Source organism: Diceros bicornis, chromosome 3, assembly GCF_020826845.1.
Source record: "Diceros bicornis minor isolate mBicDic1 chromosome 3, mDicBic1.mat.cur, whole genome shotgun sequence".
NCBI classification, from domain to species: Eukaryota; Metazoa; Chordata; class Mammalia; order Perissodactyla; family Rhinocerotidae; genus Diceros; species Diceros bicornis.
This window is the reverse complement of record NC_080742.1, coordinates 80,427,712-80,455,558: the sequence shown is the minus strand read 5'-3', so window position 1 is coordinate 80,455,558 and position 27,847 is coordinate 80,427,712. Positions and strand designations below refer to the sequence as shown.

The 27,847-nt window shown below is 46.1% G+C and overlaps 1 protein-coding gene across 1 annotated transcript in view; it reads left to right on the top strand.

The window, feature by feature from the left end:
* The first annotated feature begins 10,083 nt into the window (after positions 1 to 10,083).
* Positions 10,084 to 27,847, top strand: part of LOC131400051 (plexin-A4-like) — a 66,403-nt gene continuing 48,639 nt past the window's right edge. Inside the window, exons 1-2 of the mRNA XM_058534727.1 lie at positions 10,084 to 10,089; positions 13,825 to 13,956. Of these exons, the coding sequence (XP_058390710.1) occupies positions 10,084 to 10,089; positions 13,825 to 13,956 (138 nt within the window). The remainder of the gene's footprint in view (positions 10,090 to 13,824; positions 13,957 to 27,847) is intronic.

The window sequence follows — 27,847 nt, the reverse complement described above, 5'->3', positions numbered from 1 at the left end:
CTGTGCCCAAGCACTATGCCTTAGACCTGCCCTCAAGGGGCTGATGCTCTCATGGCTGAAATGAACACATCAGAAGCATGAGAGCAAAGAAAGATAGACTTCCATGCTAGCCAGAGCACACAACAGCTTTAAGTGGCTACAAATGTAGCCACAGGTGACGTGACATGAGGTGGCAGAGTGGGGCTGGTATAATGGAGAAAGCCTTTGGAGGAGCGTCCTGGACCAGATTCAGAGGGACTGATGAGCATGGGTTGTTGAAAGGGAGTAGCGAGGAAACTGAAGGAAAGGGAGGGGGTAGGGAAATGGTGTGAACAGGACTGTGAGAGAGGACTGGTCCGATTCCTCGAGGAAACAGGGAAGCATCTGGCCTGGCAAGAGAGGCAAGGCCGTGGGGAGGAATGAGTGGGACACTGCACCAGCAGGTGCTTCGGGTGGTCGATGTCTGGTGGTTGCTGGGATGATGAGGAGGAAGATGAGGAGGTGTTCTCCCTCAAGTCAGGGAGGGGCTGAGAGGAGGCCTGGGGGCAGGGAGTTTGGCTCTGCTCTAGGGTGACAATGACATTGTGTGATGGACAGTCTGAAGGTGGAAACAAATGGGGTGAGGGTGAGAAAATAGCTAGGCTGCCACAGTCTTGATCCCCAGACGTCAGGAGGCCTTGGACTCAGAAACTGGAGGAATGGGAACGCGTGGTGACTGGGGAATCTGGGATGCGAGGGAGGGGGGAGGTGAAGCTGCTCCTGAGCCTGGGGGAAACCTAGACGGGGCCCGTTCCTCATCCAGTCAACACTTAATTACTGAGTCTCTATGCTGTGCCAAGCTCTGTGCTAGAAGCTTCCCTCCACTGGACCGTTAGGCCTCCTGAAACTCCTGTAACAGCTCATGCAAGAGAGTCCATCAGCCTTCAGTCTTTGCTCTACTTCTGTGTTCTTTGGGCGCTCCAGCTGGGCAGGGGTTTTCTCCCCGTTCCGGTAGAGCAGCGTTCAGCCCTGCCAGGTCCTGCTCCAGAGGAAGCTAGGTTTCCAGCAGAAGAGAAATGCTGATGCACGTCAGCCCCTTGCGCTCATGATACACCTCTGTTCCTTAACCTGTCGGTGACTGCAACCGTTGTAGGGGTACAGAAGAGAGGAGATAGCCCCCCCATTTGGGAGGAGGGCACACTGAGCCCAGAGAATGCGTGGGAGGGAGGGAGAATGACTTGTCGAAGTTGTAGAAGAGGCAGTAGGGGACCGTGGATGAGAAATCAGGGGTCCTGTTCTGGGCCTGAGACTCTGTCCCCAATACCATGTAGGGCCACTGCTCATCTTTTTTTAAAAAAATTATTTTATTGAGGTTATATTGGCTTATTACACTGTGTAAATTTCAGGTGTACATTATTATATATCAGTTTCTGTATAGACTTCATCATGTTTACCACTAATAGTCTAGTTTTTATCCATCACCATACACATGTGCCCCTTTACCCCTTTCGCCCACCTCCCACTCCCTTCTGGTAACCACTAATCTGTTCTCCTTTGTTTATCTTCCACATGAATGAAATCGTACGGTGTTTGTCTTTCTCGGTCTGGCTTATTTCGCTCAGCATAACACCCTCAAGGTCCATCCATGCCTCGTCTTTAGGACATGGGCCCTACTTCTCCTTAGCATCCTGCCAGCCCAGACTCTGCCTCTGCCCTTGATGGGTCCTCAGAGATGCCTCTCCTTTCCCTGAAGCCAGGCTGTGGTACTCCACTTCCCCTCCTGCAGCTTGCCCAGACCAGAGGCATGAGGCTGCTTTCATCTTTCTTCATCAAGTCTCTGGCTGTCTGAATCACGTCTGAGTTGAACCAGACCAGCTGGAGCGCCCAAAGAACACAGAAGTAGAGCAAAGACTAAAGGCTGATGGACTCTCTTGCATGAGCTGTTACAGGAGTTTCAGGAGTCCTAACGGTCCAGAGGATGGGTCAGGGTTTCCTGGACAATTTCTGCAGCTTTGGGGCAGCCATGTGAAGGTCTCTGGGTCCATGTTGGTGGAATGCCCATCTGAACACTCCATCCCTGGGCACAGGCTCTGCCCAGTTTCCTGCCCTCTGTCTGGCATTGCCCCTTGTCTAGTCTGCTTCAGACAGCTCAGAGTGGATCTGTGGGTTCTCTTCTCTCTTTCTAGCCCTTGAGTGACCTTGTCAAATGCCAGGAGCCCAATCTGTGGGCCCTATCATCTAAATTCTCTTTCTATAGCACATAGGGGTGCTGCTCCCACTGGGGATGAGTGGAGATCGGGGGACCAATTCATTTGAATTGGCTCTGTAGTAATCAATGCTAAAGTTTAATGAAACTTAATCATTACTCCCTCACTGTGCTAAGTATTCTACATGCTTGGGACATTATCATATTCCTACAATAGCAGTAAGAGTCATGTATTGTTATTCTGATTTCTGTTTTTTGTCTGAGGAAAGTGAAGCTCAGAAAAGTTTGGCAGGTTGTCTAAGGCCACATAGTTCTCAAGTGGCAGAGGTGGGATTCACACCATCTGCTCATGGGCTTGTGCCCTTGCTCTTCTGCTGCATGTGCCGTCTCAGGAGCCGGAGGACTCTGGTATTTTGTAATGTGGATGAGCGTGGTCCATCTGCCAAGCACCGGAACGAGCTGATGTGTGTAAAGCTCATGGCACAGCGTGTGGCAGGCAGCGACTCAACTATCTCTTCATCTGCACTGGTTTTTCTGGGAGTGGGAGCAGTCCGTCCAGGCTCTTTGGTGGCCAGAGGCACATGGGAAATTGTCAACCAAGACTTTGGGGTACAGGCTGCTCAAATAAGTGGAGACTCTAGGGTCACACTCTGGCTGCCCCGTCAAGCTTTCAAACCTATAACTTGCACATGTAGTGCTCTCCCATGAGTCTCTTTGGAAAGGTGGAGCCAGAGAGGCCTATTTTAAATATTTTTCATTGAAACATGCTGGTTTGAACCTTTTTCTAGCACTTCCTTCATATCAACCATATTCACTTTCATTTTTATTTCTTCAGCATCTTTTTCTCCAAGAGTTGTGTCTTGATCTTTGTGTCACCACCCAGGCAGGTGGAGGAGGGATGGAGGCCATTGTGCCCATCTTCACTGATTGGGCAGTGCAGGGCAAGAAGTCCTAGTGGCAGCCTGGAAATCATCATTTGGTTTTGTGAGCATGTGTAATGAGAGACCCAGAGGGACCCATTGTCCTGACAGTGTTTGGTAACTGGGAGTGGGACTCGTGCTCACACAGGGCCTGTCTAATTAATTACTGTTTATGCTTTCACAGTTCCCTTTGCATCCTCCTTCTCCTGGCTGGAGTTAGGAAATCAAAACAAAGCACCCTCATTGCGCTGTTCTGGGGCAGCCTCAGCAGTGTGAACACCAAAGCAGGGTCTGCAGCCACATCCTGAGGGCCCTGGGACTCAAGGCAGGGGAGTGTGGCTGCCACGGAGGTAGAGTCCACACTGCAGTGACACAGGGCACCACAGGCCACCGGTGTCTGGGTGGGACAGTTCTGGTTCCTCTCCTGCTGCTGACTCTCCCAGTTAGAACATCCCCAACTGTTAGGTTCCCTTCCCATAAAATAAGGAAGCTCTGCATCATGAGGATGGATTAAGATGTGGATGAGTAGTTTGAGTGTTTCCATTTGTTCATCCATTAATTCAACAAATATTGATCAAGCACCTACTGTGTGGCATGGCTCAAGGGTTTGGGATACATCAGTGAACTCAAGAGAGAAAGATCTCTGCTCTTGTGAAGTTTACATCCTAACAGGGAGGTAGACACTAACCAGAATAAATGAGTACCTTGTATAGCATGCGAGAAGGTGACAGGTGCTGTGGGAAAAGGAAGGGAGAGCAGGGAGAGGAGATGGGACACGCCGGGGAGGGGGGCGGGGTGGGAATGACTTTAAAAACCAATGCTCTGGGGAAAAGTCATGTGACATTATGAGTGAAGTTTCATTTTCAGGTGTCCTGGGTTTGAGGTGGGGGAATATTGACAATAAGTGAGTCCTTGGGGCACAAGGGAGCTGCCCTTGGCAGAGGATGGACTTGCAGCCCTTGGGAGTCTGCCAGGAGCTTAGAGATCATCCCATCCACCGCCCTGCAAACCGGGCAACGCTTCCGCAGGGATAGGAGACTGTAAAGGAGCCCCTGCTCTAAAGAGATTTAACCCCACGACAGCAAGTTGCCAAGATGCTCACCCCTCATACCTGTGTCTGTCTTCCTGCTGGCCCGCCACACCCTTCCCAGTTCCTTCTCATCCCTGCAGGAGTGGAATCGCCTGCCCTCCATCACTTTGCCATAGAATTACAAAGGGAAATTTCTAGAGGCCGTGTTTGAGACATGGCTTCGTCTTCAGAGACAGAGACAGCATGTGTGTGCATGTGCATGTGTGTGTTTGTGTCTGTACATCTAATGGCTCCAACTATGGCAATTCAGGCCCAGAGTTAGCTTCTCCGATAGTTCACTCATTCATTCATTCAACAAAGGAACATCTGCTCTCTGCCTGATGCTGGCACTCTATGGCATGCTCTTTCTTCCTTTCACCTGGTTTCCAGCCTGTGAGGCAAGATGCTGAGTGACAGTGACCAGGGTTACATCACTTAGAGCTTTAGGGGGTCAATTGAATAAATTAACATTAATAAGATCTAAAAGGTTCATAATTTTTTCCCTCCTGAGAGACACCGTAGCCCTGTAGTGTGCCAGAGAAGTGGACCCTGGTCACTCATTCCCACCAAGGGTACTCACCACTATTTCTGCCTCAGTGGGAGACAGGTGGAGCCAGGACAGAGAGCCAGGGCACCTAAGAGAGTCGAAGGTTATGCTCAAGGCTTCTGAGAGGAAGAGCAGAGCCTGCATCCCTCACCTCCGTCCTTGGGCTCCTCACCTGCCTTCTCTTGTCCGCACCCCTGCCTGCCCCAACACAGTCTCCATTTTGCAAACTGACTGGTTTGCATGTAATGGCCCTTGGGGCTCAGGGCACCTCAAAGACTTGCCTGAGGAGGGATGACACTGGCTCTGGCATTGCCTGACTGTGGGGTGTGCCTCTCCACGGTCCTTGCTGCCTTGGCTCTGTAAGGAGGCTTGACCATCCTGCCACCCGTGCCACCAGGTGGTTTGAGGTTTGAGGGTCCAGGTGGAGAATTTGGAGTGGCCCTGGGACATTTGTCTCCAGGTTTAATTGGCTCCCACCCTGCATCTCCAGTTCCAGCTCCATTTTCCTGCCTGCCAGATGGGACCCCACCCTCTCCTTCTTACACCTGGTAGAAGAAAATCTGGCTGGTGTGGACCTTGACTAGGAAGTTTGGGGATGATGTGAAAGGAGAGAGGAAAGGGGGAGTCCAGGGGGTGGCCTGCGTCTTTAAAGATGAATAACACTGTTTGCTCATTAGGGAGATTATTCCAAGCAAGAGTGGCAGCCAGAATGCTCTAGTGCAGGCATCTGCCTGCTACTGGGAGATGATATTTATTGTTCACTCCTTCAATGGATGTAAATAAACAGCCCGGCCCAGATAATGTTCCACTAAACAAACAAGCAGCTGCCAGGAGCTCCCCGGATGGCTGACCTTTGCGGAGGCCACCCTGCTGATGTTTTAATAGCAGTCTGCCTGGCAGCGCAGACGCTCACCGTGCCAGGGACGGAGAGAGAGGTGGCAGTGCTGAATGGAGGATGGGCTGCCTAGGAAGATCCTGGCTGGAGACCAAGTGGTTGGGGAGGGCGAGGTGGGGATGCCTGTGTGTGCCTGTCGCAGGTAAGCCACACAGAGGGGATGGTGCAGCACATGCTCGACACTATGATGGAAGTTCCTGCATGGTACAGGCAGGGCTGATGCCCAGTCATCATGTCCTAGTGTTGCCTCACCAGTTGTTGTGTTTCTCATCTTTACTGAGGTATAATTGACAAAGAAAAATTGTATATATTTAAGTTGTATGGCTTGATGTTTTGATATACATATAGATTGTGAAATAATTACCGCAATCAAGCTAATTAACATGTCCATTCATGTCCATCACCTTACACAGTTACCACGTTCTTTTTTGGTGAGGACACTTAAGATACACCCTCTAGCAAATTTCAAGTATATAGTACAGTGTTGTTAACTATAGTTACAGTGCTGTACATTAGATCTCCAGAATTTATTCATCTTGCATACCTGAAACTTTGTACCTTTGTCCAGTATCTCCCCATTTACCCCCTCCCCCTAGTCCCCGGCAACCACCATTCTACTCTCTGTTTCTATGAGTTTGATTATCTTAGATTCCACATATAAGTGAGATCACACACTATTTGTCTTTCTGTGTCTGGCTATTTTCACTTAGCATAACATCCTCCAGATTCATCTGTGTTGTCACAAACTGCAGGATTTCCTTCTTTTTTTAACACTAATATTCCGTTGTATGAGTGTATGTATGTATGTGTATATATTTGTACTTATATAAATATATGAGTCAAATGAGCCTGTGAGTTCCAGCCAAGATCAGAACCCAGCCCCCGCATTATGATTTGCTTAGGTCCCCAGACCATACAGCTGCTTAAGGCTTACATCCTGTGAGCTCCAAGAAAGTGAAGATGATGGGCACACATATCATTGTATAAATTGAAGGTCCCAAGAGTCACAGGGCATTGTGGCAGGGAAGGGGAGTGGATGGTATCTCAACCACGGGCTCCCCTAGGAGGATAGTCACCAAGCCAAATTATTAGCAAGGTCACTTGGTGAGTGCAGAATCAGAACACAGGGATGACAGTCATCTAGAATTGTGCTGTCCAATATGGTAGCCACAGGCCACACTTGGCTATTAAGCAACTGAAACTAGCTGGTCCAAATTGAGGTTTGCTGTAAGTGTAAAGTACACATCAGGTTTCAAAGATAGTATGAAAAAATGAATGTAAAATATCTCATTAACAATTTTTTATACTATATACATGTTAAAGTGATAATATTTGAGGCACGTTGGATTAGATAAAATAGATTATTAAAGTCAATTTTACCTGTTTCTTTTTTAAATGTGACCACTAATAGAAAATTTAAAATTGCATATGTGACCCACATTTGTGGCTGGCATTGTGTCTCTGGTGTCCAGCGCTGATCTAGAAGAATGTTCCATCGGACCTGAAGGGACACTGTGCCCTTCCACAGAGAACACGTTCACAGTCAGTCTCCTGAGAACAGTCCCGCATGAAGACTACCAAATTTTTCCTCTCTGACCTCCATTTTCATATTTTTACTCTTACCTCCCTCTGCCAATATGTTATGTCTTTATATAAAATCTGTTAGTACCACTAATTTTGCTACTTAATATCAGTCTTCCTACTGACTTAAGAGATTTTGTCTTCTGAATAAGTCTGGTATTACCCACTATGTGTTTTATTAGTCAAACTCTCGTAGTTGGTGGTGCCATGTTGGTAGCCCTTTCATCCTATGGCATGCACATGCTCCCTTGAGTCTTGCTTGCAGCTGGGCTGATAATCCCTGGTTACACTGCAGTCAGTTGGCCAGATCTCCTCGGAAGAAGGAACAGAGGCCTTTGAGCAACTCTCTGTGGTAACATTTGCCACTTGGCCTTATTTGTGTGAAATCTGAGCCCTTCAGGAGACAGGCCTCCTGGAGGGCAGGGCTGAGCTTGCTTTTCTTCTCCAGAAGCTACCTCTGAGCTGAGAACACAGTGGGCATTCCATAGATGTGTGGTGGATGATGAACGAGTGTGGAGTGTCTCTCTGTCAAGGGACACGTGGGGTGAGGATGTGGTTTCCTCCTTGGTGTCAGCCTCAGAGACTAACATCCTCTAAACACCCAAATTTACATTTGTGGCTTCTTTACATTTTTTACATTAAAAAAAATCTATTTCTGTTTTCATCCTTTCTCGCCACTTAGGTGATCCACAAGTATTATCTACACTGTGTAAAATAATAAATCTTATTTGTCCTAATGTGTACAGTAATAAATCTTGTCTGTTCTAAGCTGTCACCTCGCAAGCTAATGGATGGTCCCTGCACTGGTGACTGAACCACTGGCCAGCATGTCTCCTTTCATCTTAACTATGTCTTTGTGGCCTAGGGGAGATTTCCCAGGCTGTTCTTGAGTTGCAGGCATCTGGATTATGCATCTTCCTTATCAGGGGTGGACTGAATGTGATAGTCTATGTCCAGGAGAACTTGGCCAGGAGAATGGCTTCTGTTTGTTGGTTTTTCCCTGAAATCCCATTTGAATGCTACTTGGTATTTTGTTGGTCTTTTTGGCTATTGTGGAGTATTGGGAGCAGTAAATGATGATGCTGAGCTCTCCTTCCTTCATCCTGCCTCTTACTTTGATCCCATCCTACCTTGATCAGCTCAGAGTTCTTTGTCTGATTGGTAGATTGTGTGTTGTTTTTCCTAGAGGGAGTTTATCATTTATTTTGTAACTACTTATTATTTTTCTGTCTTTATTGAGGTATAATTGATAAATAAAAACTGTATATATTTAAGGTATACAACCTGATGTTTTGATACATGTATATATTGTGAAATAATTGCCACAATCAAGCTAATATCCATCACCTCACCTCAGTTACTGTTTTCTTTCCCCTTCATTTGGTGATGAGAATGCTTAAGATCTACTTTCTCAGCAAATTTCAAGTACACAATTCAGTATTATTAACTGTAGTCACATTGCTGTATATTAGATCTCCAGAACTTATTCATCTTACAACTGAAACTTTGTACCCCTTGGCCAACATCTCCCCGTTTCCCCCACCCCCTAACCCCTGGCAACCACCATTCTTTTCTGTGCTTTTATGAGTTTGACTATTTTAGATACATCATATAAGTGGAATCATGTAGTATTTGTCTTTCTGTGACTGGCTCATTTCACTTAGCATAATGTTCTCCAGGTTCATCTATGTTGTTGCAAATGGCAGGATTTCCATTTTTTTAAAGGCTGAATAATATATATATATTATATCATGTAATAACTATACATATATGTCACATTTTCTTTATTCATCTGTCAATGGATATTTAGGTGGTTTCCACATCTTGGCTATTGTGAATAATGCTGCAATGAACATGGGAGTGCAGATGTCACTTTGAGATGCTGATTTCCTTTCCTTTGGATATATACCCAGGAGTGGGATTGCTGGGTCATATGGTAGTTCTATCTTTAATTTTTTGGGAGCCTCCGTACTGTTTTCCATAGTGGCTGTACCAAGTTATATTCCCACCAACAGTGCACAAGAATTCCCTTCTCTCCACACCATTGCCAACGCTTGTGAGTAACTACTTATTGAGCACCGACCACGTCTTGGGTACTGTGCCGGGCAGTGGGGCTGCAGTGCTGAATACAGCAGGCATGATCTCTGTCCCCGAGGAGACCTGCAGTCCCAGGTCTATTTGCGCATGTACAGCTCCTTCTCCTCCCAGTCCCTGCAGAGGATGCACCATCTTTCTGTGGTTTATCTCTGTCGTTGGCCTTCTTGCTATTCCAAAGAGCTTAGGATCATCTGCAAATGTTCCTGCTCCCTCCTCCAGACCACTTGTAAAAAATATTAAATAAGACTAGTCATCACATTAGCGCTTGGGGAGCCCCCCAGTTCCCACTTCTCTGCACAGAAACATGTCTTTCTCTGTCTTTAAGTCGGTTCTCTCTCTGTGGCCAAACTGCCCAAAGTCCCATGGAGACTCATTATTTTTAAATACCTTTTCATGTGGAACCTTGTCAAAGGGTTTTGGAAAATCTAAATAGCTTAGAGGTAAGTGCTGAGCTAGGAATTGGGAGACCTGGGTTCCAGTCCTGACTGTCATTGGTTTATCATTGAACTTTGGGCAAGGCACAGAGCAGCCCCAATCTCAATTTGTTCACCAGTGAAATGAGAATGATTATGCCAACAGTCAACATCATAAAAATTTTACAACCATCAGATGAGACAATGTTATTTAAGAGTGCTTTGCAAGGTATAAAACAAAAATGTAAGGGATTGTTATTTGAAAATTTACAACAGCATCTTCCTCATTCCTATGCATGATTCTCTCCCAAAAGAACTGCAGTAGATATAGATATGGTTCCGCCAGCACTCCCAGGTGATGTTTGTTTAACATCAACTACTTTCCCTCCTTGAACGGATGCAGGTTTGTATAACCAGCAGGACCTGGTTCACCATGCGTTAGTGTAGTACATAAACGCATGGACGCGTGGACATTGGAATCAGTCAGACCCTGGTATGGGTCGAGGCCATGCTGTTCACTGGAAGTGTGACCGTGAACAAGTTATTAAACCTCTTTGTGCCTCGCCTGTAAATAGGATAATATTGATGCTTACTTCACAGAGTTATGAGAAGGTAAATACATGTAGAATACCTAGCATCATACCTGACACACAGTAGCCACTCAATCATTAGGGGCTCTTGTTGCTATTGTTTATGTAAGGGCCCAAGAGCCAGCAGCTGGTCCATCCTACTTAAATTTTATGATTGTCCATCATTCAGCAAATCCTACCACACACTCCTTTTGTCCACATCTTGTGTGAGATTCTTTCAGCAGATGGATGAATGCATGCTTTCCTTTCTGTTTTCTGAAACAAGTAGTGGATTGGGGTGGAGCAGGGAGAGAAGGAGCCATGTCTTTCCAATTACCGACTACCCATCCAGGCAGAGTGCAGAAGCAGGGAAGGCCAGGCCTGTGAAAACTTGCCCTATTGGTGCTCCCTGCTCCATCCTGCTCTCCCTGCCCCAGTTCACCTGGTTTCCTCTGATGTCCACTTACATCCAGCACGTCACCTCATCCTAAAAAGCAGGGAAGTTGGAGCCAAATGATACAGAAGATTGCTCAGGCACTGAATCCAATTTCCCTTGGGGCTCAGACCATGGGCACTGGATGGGACTTAGGTCTGCCAGCATTCCCTAGGGGATCCTGCTCCTGCCGGCGACCTGAGGGGCCTGGAGACCAGCCAGGGCACTCAGTATCACTCTTGTCCCTTGTGCTGCTGCTCCAGAGGTGACTCACAGCTGAGGATGAGCCAAGCTGGGCTGGGGGCCAAGGCCATCACCGCGAAGTCAGACTTGGGTGGTAATCCCAATTGGTTTTGCATGAACTCCCATTTCATTCCGATTAAGGAAGGACCTGGCCAGGGGGAGATCTGGTGACTTGGGGGTGGGCACAGAAACAGGAGGGCTGTTGGGATCCAAGGCATTTCGATTTTCAGAGCTAAACGTATTCTCTTTAATTCCTTTACCTGTTTTTTGTTGTTTTTTTTTTATGAGCTTAATAAGAAATCAGCAAAGAGGAATTTTAACTTTGTTCATTTATTTCTTCATGTTTAAAATAAATAATTGTCAAGCTCAAGTATTTCAGCATCAAAATCAGGAATGATTGACAAAAGCCTCTGGAATTGTATAGACCAGAGATAGACACTAACCTCAGGCCCCTGCCTTTATTTACGTGGGGCCCCCCAGGGAGCAAACGTGAAACCCCAAGGAACAGGGTCTCATACAATGGTGGTAGGAAAAGTACAGACTTCAGAGTCACACTGGATTCTAATTCTGTCCCCAGATTTTGTAGTTCAGGCCAGTTGTTTAATGATGCTGGGTCTCATTTTCCTCATCTATTATATCAGAATATCTGTTAGGACTTTTGATGTTGCAAAAAGCCTTTTTATCACTTTAATAATAGGCAAATATCTTGAATAACTAGAGAGTCCTGACATAGGGCAGGCTTTGGGGTTGTTTTGATTCAGTGGCTCAGGGAGGTCACCAAAGACCAATGTTTTTCCATCTCTGTGCCTCACCTTTCCTGGTTCCAGCTCCCTCCTTCTTATCAGAGGGCTGCCGACCGTTCTTTGACCCTATTGAGGGTGAGGAGAGATCCTCTCTTCCCCTCTCAGGAAAGACTGCTCTGCTCTGACTGCACATGTTGATTGGCTTGGGGCTGCTTTCTTTCCATCACTGTGGCAACAGAGCGCGATTAAACTGATTTGCTTATGCCCATCAAAGAGCACTCCAGGAAGCAGGGGGTGGGTCCAACCTCACCCAAGAGGTGAGAGAGGGTGGCATGGGTGCTGGAGGGGTCATGCAAGTCAGGACAAATGAACACTAAGGCCATAGGATTGAGAGGATTATATCAATTAGGAATTATGTACAAAACCATCTCCCAGTGCCTGACGTCTAGGAAGGTCTTAAAAATAATGCTTAAGAGAGGCCGCCCGGTGGCGCAAGCGGTTAAGTACGCGTGCTCCGCTGCGGCGGCCCAGGGTTCGCTGTTTCGGATCCCGGGCAAGCACCGACGCACCGCTTGTCAGGCCATGGTGTGGCGGCGTCCCATATAAAGTGGAGGAAGATGGGCATGGATGTTAGCCCAGGGCCAGTCTTCCTCAGCAAAAAGAGGAGGATTGGCAGATGTTAGCTCAGGGCTGATCTTCCTCACAAAAAAAAAAAATAATAATGCTTAAGAGGAAAACAAACAAACAAACAGAGCCTGAAACAAACCTAAAATCAAACAGTTAAATCACAAAATAACCTAGTGTCAGAGTTGAGTGAATTCAACAGAAATGAGAGGAGCAGACTTTCAGATGGATTGATGTCATCACTTGATGTTAACGTGGTGTCCTCTCTGTAATTTAGTTCCTCTGAATGACTCTTCTATTCTCCTTGATCTCATGAGAGGTTAAAAAATAAATATTAAAAATTAAAAATAAGAGTACATAATGGAAATATACGGAATATAATTTTTTCTTTAGTTGCTATTGAGATCTCTAAAATTACACTGTGGTACCTTACAGAGTCTTATACAAATGGCATCTCCTCAAGTTTGCGACTCCTTACCTATGGCCTCTCCCTGTCTCCCTCCAGTTTCTCTTCACCCTTCCCACATTCTGGGTAACATTTGGTCCCAACTTACGTAGGTGGCATTATTAGCACCCACGTAAGGGCAGTGAGGTGTCAAATCTATGAGCTTGTCATGTGATGGTTCTGATTCTAGAGACCTGGGCCTCACTCAGGGTCAGATGAGCATCGTGTTGGGTTGGGAAGCTCCTATCTTTTCTAGATTTGTCCTCAGTCATGGGGGCTGTGGGCAAAAGTCTTTCCCAGTCGTCTCCACATTGTCCAAGCAGTTCTAGGAAGGACTTGTGGATGGCCCAGGGATCATCTGCTCTGCTAGGTGTTCTCGGAAGATAGAGGATGACTGATGCCCGGAGTGTGTTTTCCTGGAATGCTCACATCCCTTCCCCGGGGACATGAACAGAACCTCTAGGAGGTTTTGGGACCCTATATCTACTGCAAAATCTGAAGCAAGAGCCAATGGTTTAAGGGCCAGAATGAGCCCACTTTGTGTGAAACTTCTGGGCTTGGCTTCTTACTCTTGTCTAAGATGAGACAATGATAGCCGGATAGCAGTTTCAAAGAATCAGCCCACATCCTTACACCCAATTTTTGTCTGCTAACAAATGTAGCAAATACCATTGCCTTTCTGTTATAGGATGACACGCTGATCTGAGGCAGCTTCAATTATCCGCTGTTCACCCAATCCCCAGACCTCTCTCCCCAGTACCAATCCCATCCTCTTCTCCAAAGACATACAAGCAAGGCCTCAAAGACTTAACCCTGAGGCTTAGGGAACCAGAGAGAATAACACCAGATTCCTTGTGAAGCCTGGTTTGGTGTCACCCCTTGCATTCTTTTTGCCATTTCCAGTGTGAGGCCCATGGTTGGCTTGTGTCACTCCTGCTCCTTCAGGCCTGGCTTCTGGGCACTGTGGAGGCAAGCTCACTGCCTCTCCCTTGGCTGTTGGAAGGGTCTCTGGGCTGAAGCTCGATTGCAGGCAGTGCGGGATCTGAACTCACATCGACTCTCCTCTTCCTTTTCTCCACAGATCCGGGTAGATGGGCCCAGGGGCAACGCCCTCCAGTACGAGACTGTGCAGGTTGTAGACCCCGGCCCTGTCCTCCGGGACATGGCCTTCTCCAAGGACCACGAGCAACTCTACATCATGTCAGAAAGGCAGGTAAGGATCTGGGCTCTGTTAGACATTTGTCTTGCAGCTAAGTATTAGCCTGTGGCTCAGCAGAAACCTACAGGAGGCCAGCTGCAGAGAGGGAATTTGATTTATTTGTCTCAGTGTGCATCCTTTCAGTTATACTGCCTGGGGACTGAGGCTGAGTGTGCTGAAACAGGGAATGAAACATTTAAAATATCAAAATATCCATGAGTCTAGAACAAATCCACTAACTTCAAAAGGATGGTGTGTATAGATTCAGGGCCGACATTAACTCTTTTTTGAAGAAACATGGTACAGATGCCCAAGTCTTTTGTCCGGATTTCCATCCACAAGATATAATCTCCTACCAAGGTCACCTTCCTGGACCCTGGAGGTCTATTGTGGGCAAGAATTTGTTTTCCAAAATTCCTAGTTGAGGGAACATCAAGGAAGAGTCAGATGGGTGGAGATTCAGAACACAGGGTCTGTGCGTGTAAGATGAGATGACATAGCATGTGTCCTGAGCCTTCTTGTGTACCTATAACTCTAACGTGGAACTTCTAGCAAATTCCATGAGGCCAAGACAGGGAAAACAGATATGGTGCAGGGATTACTGTTAGGTGATACTGAGTAGGAAGTAGCAAAGTTGGGCTTGCTTCTGGAACTCAGCTGAGAACTAAGTAAGTTCTTCAAGGATCCTTGAACTCATACCAGGACTCATGGAATCATATGTCTGCAGCAGGCAAAGGAATAAATTTTGCCTTGGAAATTCTATATACTTAAGGGTATTTCCTGGTGTGTCCTAATTCGCTGCCTGGAGTATTCCACCATACAAGACACACCCACCTCAAGAGTGGATTAGCACTGCCGTCCCCTTGCCCCTGTCATCTCTATGTAGGATGGGTCATTCCCGGGAGCTGTCCCTCCAGCCCATGCATACGTATGCGGCAAAGGCAGCAGCCATGAGGGGCAGATTCTCTCTCTTATTCATCTTCATTAGCAAGGCCTGAACTCCCCAGAGGACCTTGCTGACAGAGTCTGGATTGTTCTGCCTGTCCCCTCTCTGCATAGTGAGGCAAATGAATACCACATTATGCCACCCACAGGACTTGTATATTATGCTTTGGTAGCTCCACTCTCCCCGAGAGCTCGATGACATCTTCTCTTGGTGTGGGACTCCTCACTCAGCCACACTGGGACCCATTGTGGTGACCTCATTGAGGCTGCCATGGCTTGGGAATCGCCTGATGCGGGGCCGAGAGGGGAACATTTTACCCTGGGAGTCAGGACTGGGTACAAAGCTGTTCCTCTACTTTCATCCCTTGCTCTTTTTCAGTGGGGTCTACACTACCCACTCCCTGCCTACCTTTGAGGCCCTAGACACCGAGAGGAAGCAGCTTTCCTTGGTGGAATGAACCCTTTGGAGAAGGCCCAAGACCTACACAGGCATTGAATATTTCAGGATTTCTTGCCTGATGTGAAAGCCAGGATTTCTGAACCTGTGACTTACAAAGTCTAAGAACTTCCAAAGATGGAAAATATAAGCTGTGTGGAGCCCCCTCTGATAGCTGAGTTGAGATTCTGACTTCCTTGTCCTCAGCCATTCTGCTTCCCTGAGAGCACGATCAGTGGTCAGTTACCCCTTCAGTCTTGGCAGTGAGGCATGCTGGGAGCTCTGGATTGTTGGAAAGGAAAGAAAGGCAGGAATGGATATGGGTGAGGCATTCATCCATTCTGGGGCTGCTCCTCATGGAGATGGAGGGTAGCGTGTTACCCAACTCACAAGCCAAGGCCCCCAACAGCTGGGCCGACACTGGTATCCAGTGGCGTGGCAGATTCTTTGTGTCTGTGGGGGGGGAGGTAGTGTAGCAAATGGTTAATGCAAAGGCCTAGGTATCAGAATATCTGAGCATGAACTTTGGCTCCACTATTTACTAAGTGTGATCTCAGGTAAGTTCCTTAACCTCTTTAAGACTCAATGTTCTCAACTATCACATGGAGGTAATAATAATATCCAATAGTGTTGTTCCAAGGATCAAATGACATAATGCATGTAATAAGCTTGAACCAAGCCTGGCACAGAGTGAGAGCTTGACAAACGGAACCTTTTTTTCTTATGACACTGCAACAGGAGTGCCTGGGCATCAACTGTGTTTGAAGTCATGCAGGTGGTGGCATCAAGATTTGGGGTGATCTATCAGGTATGGAGCACAGGAGTCCAGGTCAAGGTTGAAGTGGGCAGGGAGTGGGGATCCAGTCCCGGTGGAGAACAAACCAAGACCCCTGCTTTATTGACTGGACATGCCACATACAGCTCGGGGCGAGAGCAGCTTGGTAAATATACTGGAGACCCAGGGGGTCAGGACTAATTCCAGCCCCTGTCAGCTGGTGGTCGGTCTCAGCCATGATGCATCAGAACACTTTGCAGGGCTGAGTCTGCTCAGCAATGATGTCTGCCCTGCCTGGGAGGCACTTCCCTTTCTCATCTGGATAATTTTTCCCTGTCCTTCAGAACTTAGCTCTGCTGCCACATTCTCCGGTGAGTGATTCCTGACAGTGGTGGACACGGCTATGGTAGCTCTCCTCAGACCGAGCTGTGACGGCTTCCTTTTCTTTCTCTCCTGCCAGACTGTCAACAGCTTGAGGGCAGCCCAATATCTTCTTTGTCTGCCTAAAACTCACCTAATAGGCCCTTGATAATTACTTGATGGACAAATGAATGAATGAATCTGCAGTGTCTTCATTGAACCAGAATTGGAAAAGAAAGGGATTGATACAAATTATCTATTACTTCTCTTAATTCCCAAGTTCAAACTTATTAGAAGACTGCACTTCAGATAAAGGAAGTGTCTCCCAGACTTCAGTCATCTGCTTGTCACCTCCAGGATTATTGCCCTGTCCTGAAGTATTTTTTACTTTGTGTTTTTATTTAAATAAACTTAAGTAGCCTACTTTAACGATCTCTTGAATAGTAATATTATAGATCTGATGTGCTAGTCATATGTAATATACCTAACTGTGATGTTCTGATTTATAATAAGAAATATATATTTGGTCTTCATCCCATTTCTGGCAGAGCTACCAAAACCCTTGGAATTTCCTGAGTGATAAGAGCAATGAGAACATCTTTTGTTATAATATTTGGTCTCATCTCCTCAGTTCCTGAAATCTCTTCAGAACCATAAAGGTGAAATTGGTGTCTTGTCATTCACAAGACACTTTCAAGCACGACTGAGTTTATGTTAATGAGGTAACTTTTGGAAATCCCCTAAAGATGGCAGGGCTGGTTGCCAGGGGAGCCAATCATGTGATTAGAAGGTTGGAAGTAAGGACTGTATGACTAATAGAGGTAGAAAATGGAGTGTGGTGTGTGTGTGTGTGCACACGTGTGCATATCTGTGCACACAAACACTATATATTTCCTGGCCCTGTGACCACAGACAAGTTAATAACCTCCTCAGCACCTCCTTCATTCATTCAACACTAACAAATATTTATTGAGCACTTACTGTGAGTCAGGCACTTTCTAGACACTAGAGATTCAGTGGGAACAAGATGGATTCCCTACCCTCATAGTGCTTACGTTTTAGGCAGAGAGACAGACAATGAATGAGTGAATGAATGAATGATGTATGTCAGGTAATGGTGAGTACAATGAAAAATTAAACAGACTCAGGAGGAATTAAGTGATGGCTGGGAGCATGGTGGGGAATGTCATGAGAGAAAGCTGTCAGAGAAAGCCTCCCCAGGAGGGAAATTTTGAGCAGAGAGTGGGATTAAGTGAAGTGGCAGGAGGTGACCATCTGGGGAAAAATCATCGGCCAGGTAGAAGGACCAGCTAACACCAAGGCCGTGAGATGGGAACATGACTTGGTGTATCTGGGGATGCCAGAAGAGCTGCCTTCGAGTGAGAAAGTAGAATGTGGTAGATGATGCAATGGGAGAGAGAGGCCGGCTCAGATCACCCATACCTCCATCTGTAATCTGTAAAATGGAGATGTAGTAAATAGTATTGATCTCCTAGGGTGGTGATGAGGATTAAATGAGATAATGCATGTAAAACGTGCCTGGCTCAGCATCTAGAAAGGAGTGAACATCCAACAAATGTTAGCTACAATTACAATTATTTGCAAATTGAGCTATTCTCAGCCAGGATATTGTTTCTAACATTATGGATACGTGAGTTCCTCTCTCACGTATCTTGCCCAGCAAGGGTGCTTTCCGTGTATACTTGTTCTTGGAGGGTTTGAGAGTGCCCTGCTAGGTATCAGTGTCATTTTGTCAGGATTTACCTGTCTCTTTCAGAGTCACATTATGTTTCTCTGTCCTTTTCCTTTCTCCTGCACCACTCTGGGTATCTCTGTAGGGTGTGTGCATGTGCACGTGTGTGAGTGTGCATGTGTGTTCCCCTGTGTCTGTCCCTGTCTGTGTGTCTCTATCAGTCTCCTTGCTTTGCACATGTCTGTGTGTATTTACTACAACTCCAGTACTCCCAAGGGACTGTCTATGCACGATGAAACCACTGCGATAAAAACCTGCCAAACCAATGGGAGGGAAGTGAGAGGAAATGTCAGTGAGGCAGAAAAATGAGGAGTTGAGGTGGCACAGCCGGGCTGTCCTCAGGTGCCCCGGAGCAGCCCCCCACTGGGAGAGAAGCAGCTGTCCTCCACACAAGGCGAGTCTCTTCGTTGATAGGCCCCAGAGCAAGTGGCAGATTTCTCAGTAAATTTCAGCATCTCTGCCATCCCACACACCAGCTCTCCCTGCCTGAAGCCAGAGGCCTCCAACGCGTTTCTGCTTTTGAGATACACTTTCAGTTGCATCTGGGCCAAAGCCGTATCTCATAGCGTTCTTTGTTTTACTGACTCCCGTTGACAGTGGGTCTACTTCCAGGTGCCTGGGGACACTCACAGCCTGTCCCCCTCAGGAGCTGGTGGCACTCGAGTCCTAGCTGTGATCCAGGACACAGACGACTGCGGGGGCTGAGGACGTGGGTCTGGAGGTCGATCCACCTGCTGGTGGGAGTTACCAAGGAAAGGAGGGCCAGGTGGGCAGCTCTGCTTGGCTCCTTCCAGCATAATCCTGCAGTGAAGTAGTGAGGGCCGATACCCAGGCCTGATTCATTCATTCACTCAACAAACACTCACTAAGCACCTACTATGTGCCAAGAACTAGCCTAGGCACTGGGAGTACAACAGTGAAGAAACAGATGAATACCCCTGACTTTAGGAGCTTGCATTTTAGCAAGAGGAAGCAGCAAGGAAGCAATTAGCATACTAGGTACATCATGTAGTAGATTGGCAGCAATAAACGCTATGGAAAAGGGAAATGGAGCAGGGTAGGTGGGATCTGGGGACCTGCTCTGAGCGAAAGGCCTGCAGTTTTAAATGGAGTGGTCAGAGAAGCTCCCCAGAGAGGCAAAGTGGACCAGCAAAGGGAGTCTGTTGAGGGTGCTGTCCCCTTCCCCGCTCTTTGTATGTCTTTTCAAGCTCTTTGCTTGGGGCTGTGAAATGGAGAGATGGGTAAGCCTGCCCCGTGGGAGGGAATCCTGAGATGATGCTTTGGTGAATGTGATTTTTACCACATTGAGAGTTTCAGAGGGAAGTTCAGTTCAAGGGGGAGGTGGTATGTACTGTGGTCCAAGACAGCTCATGCTCTTGGGGCTCGGACCACCTAATTGGATGGTGCCTCTGCCGGGGTTGCCCTGTGTGACAAGGGGACCATTACTGCTTCTTTGTGCCTCCCTGTCCCCAGCCTGCCTCCCAAGGTGTTCTGAGGGTGGCTGACGTGAAGTCTGACAGTCTTGGAGATCTGCCAATAGCAATCTCATATCACTATTGTGGAGACAGTTTCTGGGGCCGAAGGTGATGGGCTCCTGTAAGAAAGATTCTGACTCTATTGGTGCTGGGTCCCCGGGCATGTCTCTCATGAGGTGCACTTGCGGCCACTCTGCCGTCTCTCTGTCGTTCTACCTGCCCCCACGGGGGACCGAGCTGTACGTTCCAGTTTGCGTCTGGATGGCTGACACTGTGACAAGCCCATTTGGACGTTTGCTCCTGGCAGCCAGACCTGATGTTTCTGATAGCTCCTAGGAGAGGGGACTTGAAGCACAGGCCTGGGAGTGAGTGACAGGACACGGAGCCACCTCAGGCGCTGGAAAGAAGAGAAGAGCTATTGCAGTGTTCCACCCAATTTCACTCAGGCGGAAGCCTTCCCATTTGTCTGGAGCTGATCCCAAAGGTTCCAGCGTGTCATGACTGAGTTGTCCCCACTTCTCACTTCCTTCTCGATAAAGGCAGAGTGTCTCAATTTTACTGTCGCAGAACTGGAGGAACATAGACAGGGGAAGTGACTTTCTACCCCAGTTTCCTGCAATCGCTAGGTGCTGGTAGCCTGGATTCTCCAGAGCATCATAAAACCCTAGAACCGGAAAAGCCCTCAAGGCTTATCAGGTCCAGTTCCCTCCTGCTGCCTTTCCCCCGATGACTGGTGAGCAAACTGAAACCCAGAGAAGCAAACGGCTTGTCCAGTGTCTCAGGGCAAGTTGGCAGAGGAGCCGGGTTAGGATCCAGCTCAGTTCCTACTGCAGTGTCTTCTCCAGCCACCTCCTCCAATGAGGAACGTGGAGCTCTCTGTGGGGGCAAGAGACACTATTCATCTTCTAGTCTTTCCAGCAGGAGAGTTCTATGCCCCACTTCTCAGATACCAAAACAAGCCTTAGAAGGCGAAAGGACTTGCTGGGGGTGGAGTGGGCTGAATGGGGCAGGGAGGTGGTGTTAAGAACTCAGACTCTCCCTGCTGCCCTGTGAATGGGGTCACTTGGTTTATTCTGCCTTGGTTCCAGCCTGATGCAAGGTGGGACAGGAGCCCCTTATAACATCCGTTCTAGAGTATTTAGGGATACATGGGCCCCAGACACAGTCACCCCATCCCACAGAGGGAGTAGGCAGGGAAGCACCCCCCACCAGCACTCTCCTTTCCCAACTGACATGCATCCCAGTGGTCACTCGTGTAGCAGGTAAGTCTCTAATATCTGATTATGCTAGGGTTTAGTAAGGTCCCTGAGAGGAAGTCTCAGATGGTCATGGGGGTGACTGGAAGGCAGACGTGTATCCAGGATGGAGACCATGGGGTGGTTGTGGGCAGCCTGTGAACTTAGGTTTTCCTCCTGGCCCTTAGTGCTCACAGGCTCTGTCACCCGGAGTAAGTCACTCAGGTAGTTTGTGCTTCAGTTTCTTCAAGTGTGAAATACCAATGATAATAACTACCTTTCAGGGTTTAGGATTAAGGTCATATATGTAAAGTACAGGCGTGCAGTAGGCTCTTACCAAGTTGTGGGTGTTGTCAACATCGTTATCATGATTATTATTACTAATTCTCTTAGGAAACAGATTGTTGCCAGGGGTTGGCACACCTGGACAAACCACTGATCAGGGGCTAAAGACCAGTTCAGCTCTGGGCGCCAGCTCCCCAGTGTTCCCTGGCTCCCTATCCACTTCCAAGCCCCTCAGAAAATACTTAGGCTGAGTGCTTCCTTCATTCTGTTAGTGCAGCCCCCCAGGATACTGAAGGGCCAGATGCCTGTGGTCTCCCACCCCAATCAGACAGAGCCATGTCACCTCTGTAGGGCTGGGTGAATTTTTCTTTGTAACTCTGCTTCTGCTCTGGGGAAGGAATTTTAGAAAGTTCGAGTCCAGCCCCACTGGACTTGAGGTTATCACGGACTGAGCACCTGAAATAGCTTCTGGCTCCTCATCTGTCAGGACTTCTAGGGCAGACGGGAAAGTGGCTTGTTCTCCTTCTCTCTGCTGAGAACAAGGGAAGAAGAGCTAGTGTACAAAGTTAGGGCAGGGGTGGCTGAGGGAGGGGTGGAGCTGGAGGGAAGACAGGAAATCCAAGGGTCAGGTGATTCGGGAAAAGCCTTGCAGCTCTCTGATCCTGAACTCCATTAAGCATCTGTCTCCCGCAATTGCCCTGACAGTCAGATCTCCTCTCCACTCAGCGCCTGCGTCTCGATACTTTCAGGCACTCAAGTACCATTTTAAAGACAGCCACCTGTAATATTCCACTTAGCAGCACATGAGGAGATGCCACAGCATGGGAAAACAGGGCCAGGGGCTGCATCTTTGCCACCTATCAGCCCCCCCTGGTATGTGTGTTTATTAAGTGCCCAGTGTATGCCCAACACAGGGCATAATAGAGAAGAGCAGAAGGAAGGCCATGTTCTGGAAGCTCTGTAGGGTGGGAGCAAACTCTAGCTTGCAGGGCATTGAAAAGAAAGTGATCTTACTGTAGGGATTACCCTGGAAACCCAATTCCTTGTGGAGTTAGGGCTAGGGAGCAAAGAATGTGACCTTGAAGGGCACATTCTCCTCGTGCATTTAGTTGGGTATCACGGGGAGTCTAGTCTGGAGGCCTGAGCTCTGGAAGAACAAGCTGTTTCTCAGCTCTCAACCCCCTCTTACACCCGTTGTGGACGGAAGCTGACTCCCACAGTCCCAGCCCTCTCCCCTGTCCTCAAGGGATGGCGTCTGAATGGAGTAGTTAAGTTCCGTGAGGACTGATTGACTTGTGCTTGAGTTCTGCAGAAAGAAAGGCTGGAAATATCAGATACTTAAGTCAATTGTGTATTCAGTTTGAATATTGATGAGACGTTTTCAAAAGTAAATAGATACGTGTTAATTTGTGCCATTGTTCAAGATGATTAGTTGGCATTAGTGATGTCACATGACTTTCCCAAATGTAATATAGGTATAAAAGGAGAAATTACAAATGGCAGAATTATATCTGATCTGAGTTTCTTAAGTGCATTTCAGATATTATGCGTAGACAATGCACATGCGAATTTGAAACTGACTCAGAGACAATGCGATCATTTCAAAGGAATGTGTGAAAATTGAGGGGGACTCTCTGGATATTTATTTAAAGAAAGTTGTGCAAAACAATGGAGTGAGAAATAGGTATGGAAATAGGTATATCCTCCTCCAAGAGGACTCAGAGCTGGTGCAGAAGGCCTTCCAGTTACCTCCTGGGTGACTTGAAGTGGTTCAGAGCATGAGCCCAAACCACCAGCCCTGGTTTCTGGTCCTGAGTCTGCCGCTGTCTATCTATATGACCTTGAGCAAGTAATTAACCTCTGGGTTCTTCCATCTTCTCAGCTGTAATGTGGGGATGTGCTAGTGCCCACTGCCTGGGTGCTTACAATGAGGATGTTAGAAAACATATATGAAATTCTTTGTGCAGTGCCTGGCACATAATGAAGACTCAATAAATCTTACCTTTCATTTTTATTATTTTCAGTGTGCTGGTCTATTAGCAGGGTGTCTATATTTTATTGAAAAAAATTCCACCTATAATATTTTTACTTCCATCATTCATAAATTCACTCCTGTCTGCTCTGGTTTTTTGGTGCCTACTGTGGCAGAAAGCAGACCAGGCTGGCTCCACTGGCCATACTTCCCTGTCAGCTATGGCCTCACAGCCCGAGTGTGAGGGCGCTGAGGGCCCCTCGGCTCTTCTAGTGGACAGTTTGTGCCCAATTCGCTTCCCCAAGACACCGCCTTTGGCGGGGGTCACCATTCACACTTGAGGTTACCTTCAGGGTGGGAGGAGAGGCCCCTCAAGGGAAAGTCCTGCTGCCCTGAAGCCACCTTTAATCCACAAGACTTGGAGATAAATGCTCACTCTCGTTAAGGTGAGGGTGTCTCAGGACACAAGCAATACACACATGAAGCATGACACGTAAACGAGGTCTCCCGCCTGTCCCCTGCCTCTGTTCTGCTTTGAGCATCATTAGTCCAGGATTCCCCAAATTTTATTCTCAGAACCAAAGTTTTGCAGGATGTATATATATATATATATATATATATATAATTTTTAGAGCTTTCTTTGGTCAAATACATTTGGCAAAATCTGAATTAAGCAAATATCTTGAGTGTAGCGTTTCTTAGAACATTTAGTGTGCTAATGATTATAAGAAATCTCCCAGCTAGGGGTGGGATGGCAAGTTTAGGAGGTAGTGTCTCCCCAACTCGTTTGATCACAGAATTCGCTTTACCAGGAGCACCCAGAACAATTGGCAGATTATGGAACCTTCAATGGGAAAGACTTCATTTTTATATTCCCCAACACGTCCGGTTTTCTCTCTCTTCTCACTGCTGGTCTTCCTAGCTCCAGGCCTGACCCTGGTCTCTCTTCTTTTGTGCTGTTGCATCTCTAGGCTCAGGCTGACTTCTCAGTCTCAACTCTCCAGAGTCTGGGGAAGGAGTGTCCTTCTGATCAGAGCCTCAGGGGACACCTGGACTCTGGGGCCGCTCTTCTTTCCTTTCAGCTACCTGACCTCTGGCTCACTCGTGCTCATACAAATTCTCAGGACTTTCTCTCTTCTATACTAGGTACGTGGAGCCCAATTCAACACTGAGCTGAGCCCCCAACCTTCATCCACAACTCATTGTCCTTCTCTAAAAGTCACCAATTTTATTAAAATTATTAAAATTCTGCCTCTTACCTATTGTCACCACTCAAAGTTATGCAATTCTCACCTGGGGTTAATGTATTATTCAGTTTTGCATCTTCTGAGATTGTTCTTAATTTAGAGGCCATTGTTTATTCTCAAATATTTATTACTCTATCTTCTGCAATTAAATGGATGCTGATAAGCGGATATCCCAGAATTCAAATAATTTAGAGGAGGAAATTCATTTATTGATTTTTATTAATTATTATTATATAATATTAATATATAATAATATACTGTCATGTAATATTATTATATTATAATTATTAATTCAATTCACTATTTATCGTTTTGGTCCAGGACACCAAAGACCAAATTCTAAAGCATTTAGTGCACTTTTTGTGTCTCTAGTGTAGTCATCTTAAAGTGCACTTTGGTGCCAAGGGGTGTTAAGAAGATCCAATGGGGCAAGGGGACAAACTATTATAACTTCTATTATTTTTCTATTTAAAACAAGAAATTAGATTTTACTCATATTTAATATATAGTTGATAATGGACACTGTTTCCTTGCCTTGATCTGTATGTCAGCCATTCGCATGTCAGGAAGGCATGGAGGTGCATGAGAGTTCCCCATCTCCAAGTGGTAGATACTGGCCTTCTTACTGGCTGATTCAATTTTAGTATATTACAACAAATTTGCAAGTTATGTGTGGCAGGTATTATCAATGTTGTAAAAGCAATCTTTTAAATAGAATCTTTACAATGTTTTGCAGTGAGATGGGAGTGACCATGAAAAATTTTTGTACAATACAGAGGTTTGCTGGTTAAGGAAACATAATTAAACATTTTTCTTTTAAAAGAACCAAAACGTTCGACATTTGCTGACTTTTTCGGTTCTGACAAGCAGCTGTCAGAAGTATGCCACGTTGCTGATAACTTTGAAAACTTTAACACTTCATCTGCCCCCTCAAAATAAAGGTAATGTGTGAACAATGAGTTGGAAAGTAACTACTTTTAGAAAGAATTTATGGCATAGAGAGACCATTTTGGAAGAAAATGAATGTTTGGGAATAGTTTCATCTTTATGTGATTTTATTATTGATAGGAAGTGAACAGTTGAAAAACTCATATCTAAAACGTTAAAAACTTGGAAGCAAAAGCTTCTACTTGCCTAAAAATCTTTCAAATGAACAGTTTCTGAGAGTTTTGACCTATTTGTTAAAAAATATAAAAATTCAGCAACTTCTGATTAGTTGAAAGAACTGCTGATTGACATCAGAGAAGATGGAAATCTACTAGCTGAATTTCAACAATAATCTTTGCATAACTGGTACATGAGTCTGAAAAAAAGTATCTTGATTTAGTCAGCATAGCCAACAATGTGCTGTGTGCATCTCAATGTCTATGTGAGTTGTCTTTTTCCATTATGACATCCATTAAAGCTAAGCATTGAAATAAATTGAAGCCTGGACCTCAGAACCCCAAATCACTGAGTGCTCAACGAAGATTTTCACAAACAATGAAGCCTATCCTAACACATCAGTCTCACCATTATTATCTTGGTGATAAAAAAATGTTATGTATCATTCATTAATAAAATAAAATAAAAATTAAGATGCTATTTTATCTTTATCTCATTTCTTTATTTCCTAATTTTGTGTGTATTTAGTAATGCAGTGATGTTAATAAGTAGAACATGTTTATTATTTATAAACAAATATATGTGCATTGTAGAGGCATGCTCAAAAATTTTTTTACTACAGAGTATGCAATCAAAACTCTTTAGAGACCCATTGGCTGTTGGAGTGTGTAAATTTGCAGCTGCTTCATAAACTAATCTCATCTCAATTTCTGATTTTTCACTTTCCCGTTATCTTCTAAAGCTATCTCTTTGATACCCGAGAGTTTATTCTTTAGACCCAGCTCAGAAGTCCGGAGAGCCCATTGCGGTTGTTGTGTTGGTGTGGCTGGAGTCAGTGTGGTCAGTTTCTTTATTCCTGGGTAATTTACCCAATGCCTTCTAGATCTTTCTAGAGCCCAGATCCCTGAACAGCAGATGCAAAATTCTCTCTTGGAGAGGCCGTAAGGAATTTGAGATGGTGCTGACAGATAAGACAATCTCCAGACGAGCAGAAAGCGTTATCATGGCTATGGCCATTAAAACTGGCAGGGAAGATTCTCGTAATAAATATGGCCAAAATGACTGTGGAGGTTGAGAACAGTTTTCACAGACACAAATCTGTCAGTCCAGAGTTAGCCTTTTCTCATCATGTCTCCCACTTCCCATTCATATCTCCTTTGTCTCATTTCATTCCCATTCTTTCTTTTATCTCATTTTTTAGTATTCCTCTCACCTTCCTGCTTATTTTTATCTCAATCTCTTGTCTCACTCTTCTCCACATTCACCTTCCATTTTCCCAGTCTCTGAGGAGGGAGGGGGAGCTGGAATGGGGTCAGGTGAGTGTTTTTCAAACTGCCGGTCATGACACATTAGTGGGTCGAGAAATCAATTTAGTGGGTCACAAAATCAATTTAAAGGGTCATGACCAGAATTTTTTTTTAAATGGAATAGAGTAAAATCGAACAGAACAATGTCCATCAAGCGTAGCAAGGTACTACTTGTGAAACTATATACGTGCACGTATGTGTGCCCTGGGTTGCAATGTAAAACACATCTCTTGCCATGAGTCATGGTCAACGTGAAAGTCACTGGTCTAGGGAATAACATCTTGCAAACACTGGCAATAAGTTGACTTAAGCTTTGGGCGTCCAACTCACATTTCAAGCAGTGCTTATGACATCATCTGACCCTCCACTAGTTTTTATTCAAGTGATTTCTCAATTTCAAAATTTGGCTTCAACAGTTATTTGTTGACAGTTTAGCGTGACAGCTGTGGAGTAGTGGAGAGGTACTGGACAGAGTGAGGCTAACTAGAATCAAGTCCTTGACTTGTTGTGAGATCTTGACTTCTGAGTCTTAGTTTTCTCCTTTGTGGACCAGATCAATGCTTTCCAACCTATTATTTTGTTAAGGCACACATGGAAAGTGAATGTATTTTTACAGCTCACTGGGGCGATAGAGGTCCCCTCATGACCAGAGGGGACCAGGCTCTGGGGGTACTGTCCTCTCCAGATATTTCCTGGCTGCTCCGAGGGCTGAAAGGATCAACACAGTAGCACACCTGTGGCCCATCCATAGCATCACAGCGTGCCACCACTCACCAGTTGGGAAGCACTGTCCAGATGACCACAATATACAAATAGTCCTGAAAATCTTTGTTCCTGCACCTCTGTGTGTAGATCCTCGTGCTGGGAAGATACAAAGATGCACATGACACCTATGCCCTCTAGGAGCTCACTATTTAGTGGTTGTGCTTACCACCTGCAGTTGGCAAGAGACACGGTGATCACAGGGTCAGCTAAGTCGTGCTCAGCTTTACTTTGCCGTGGCCTCTCCTTG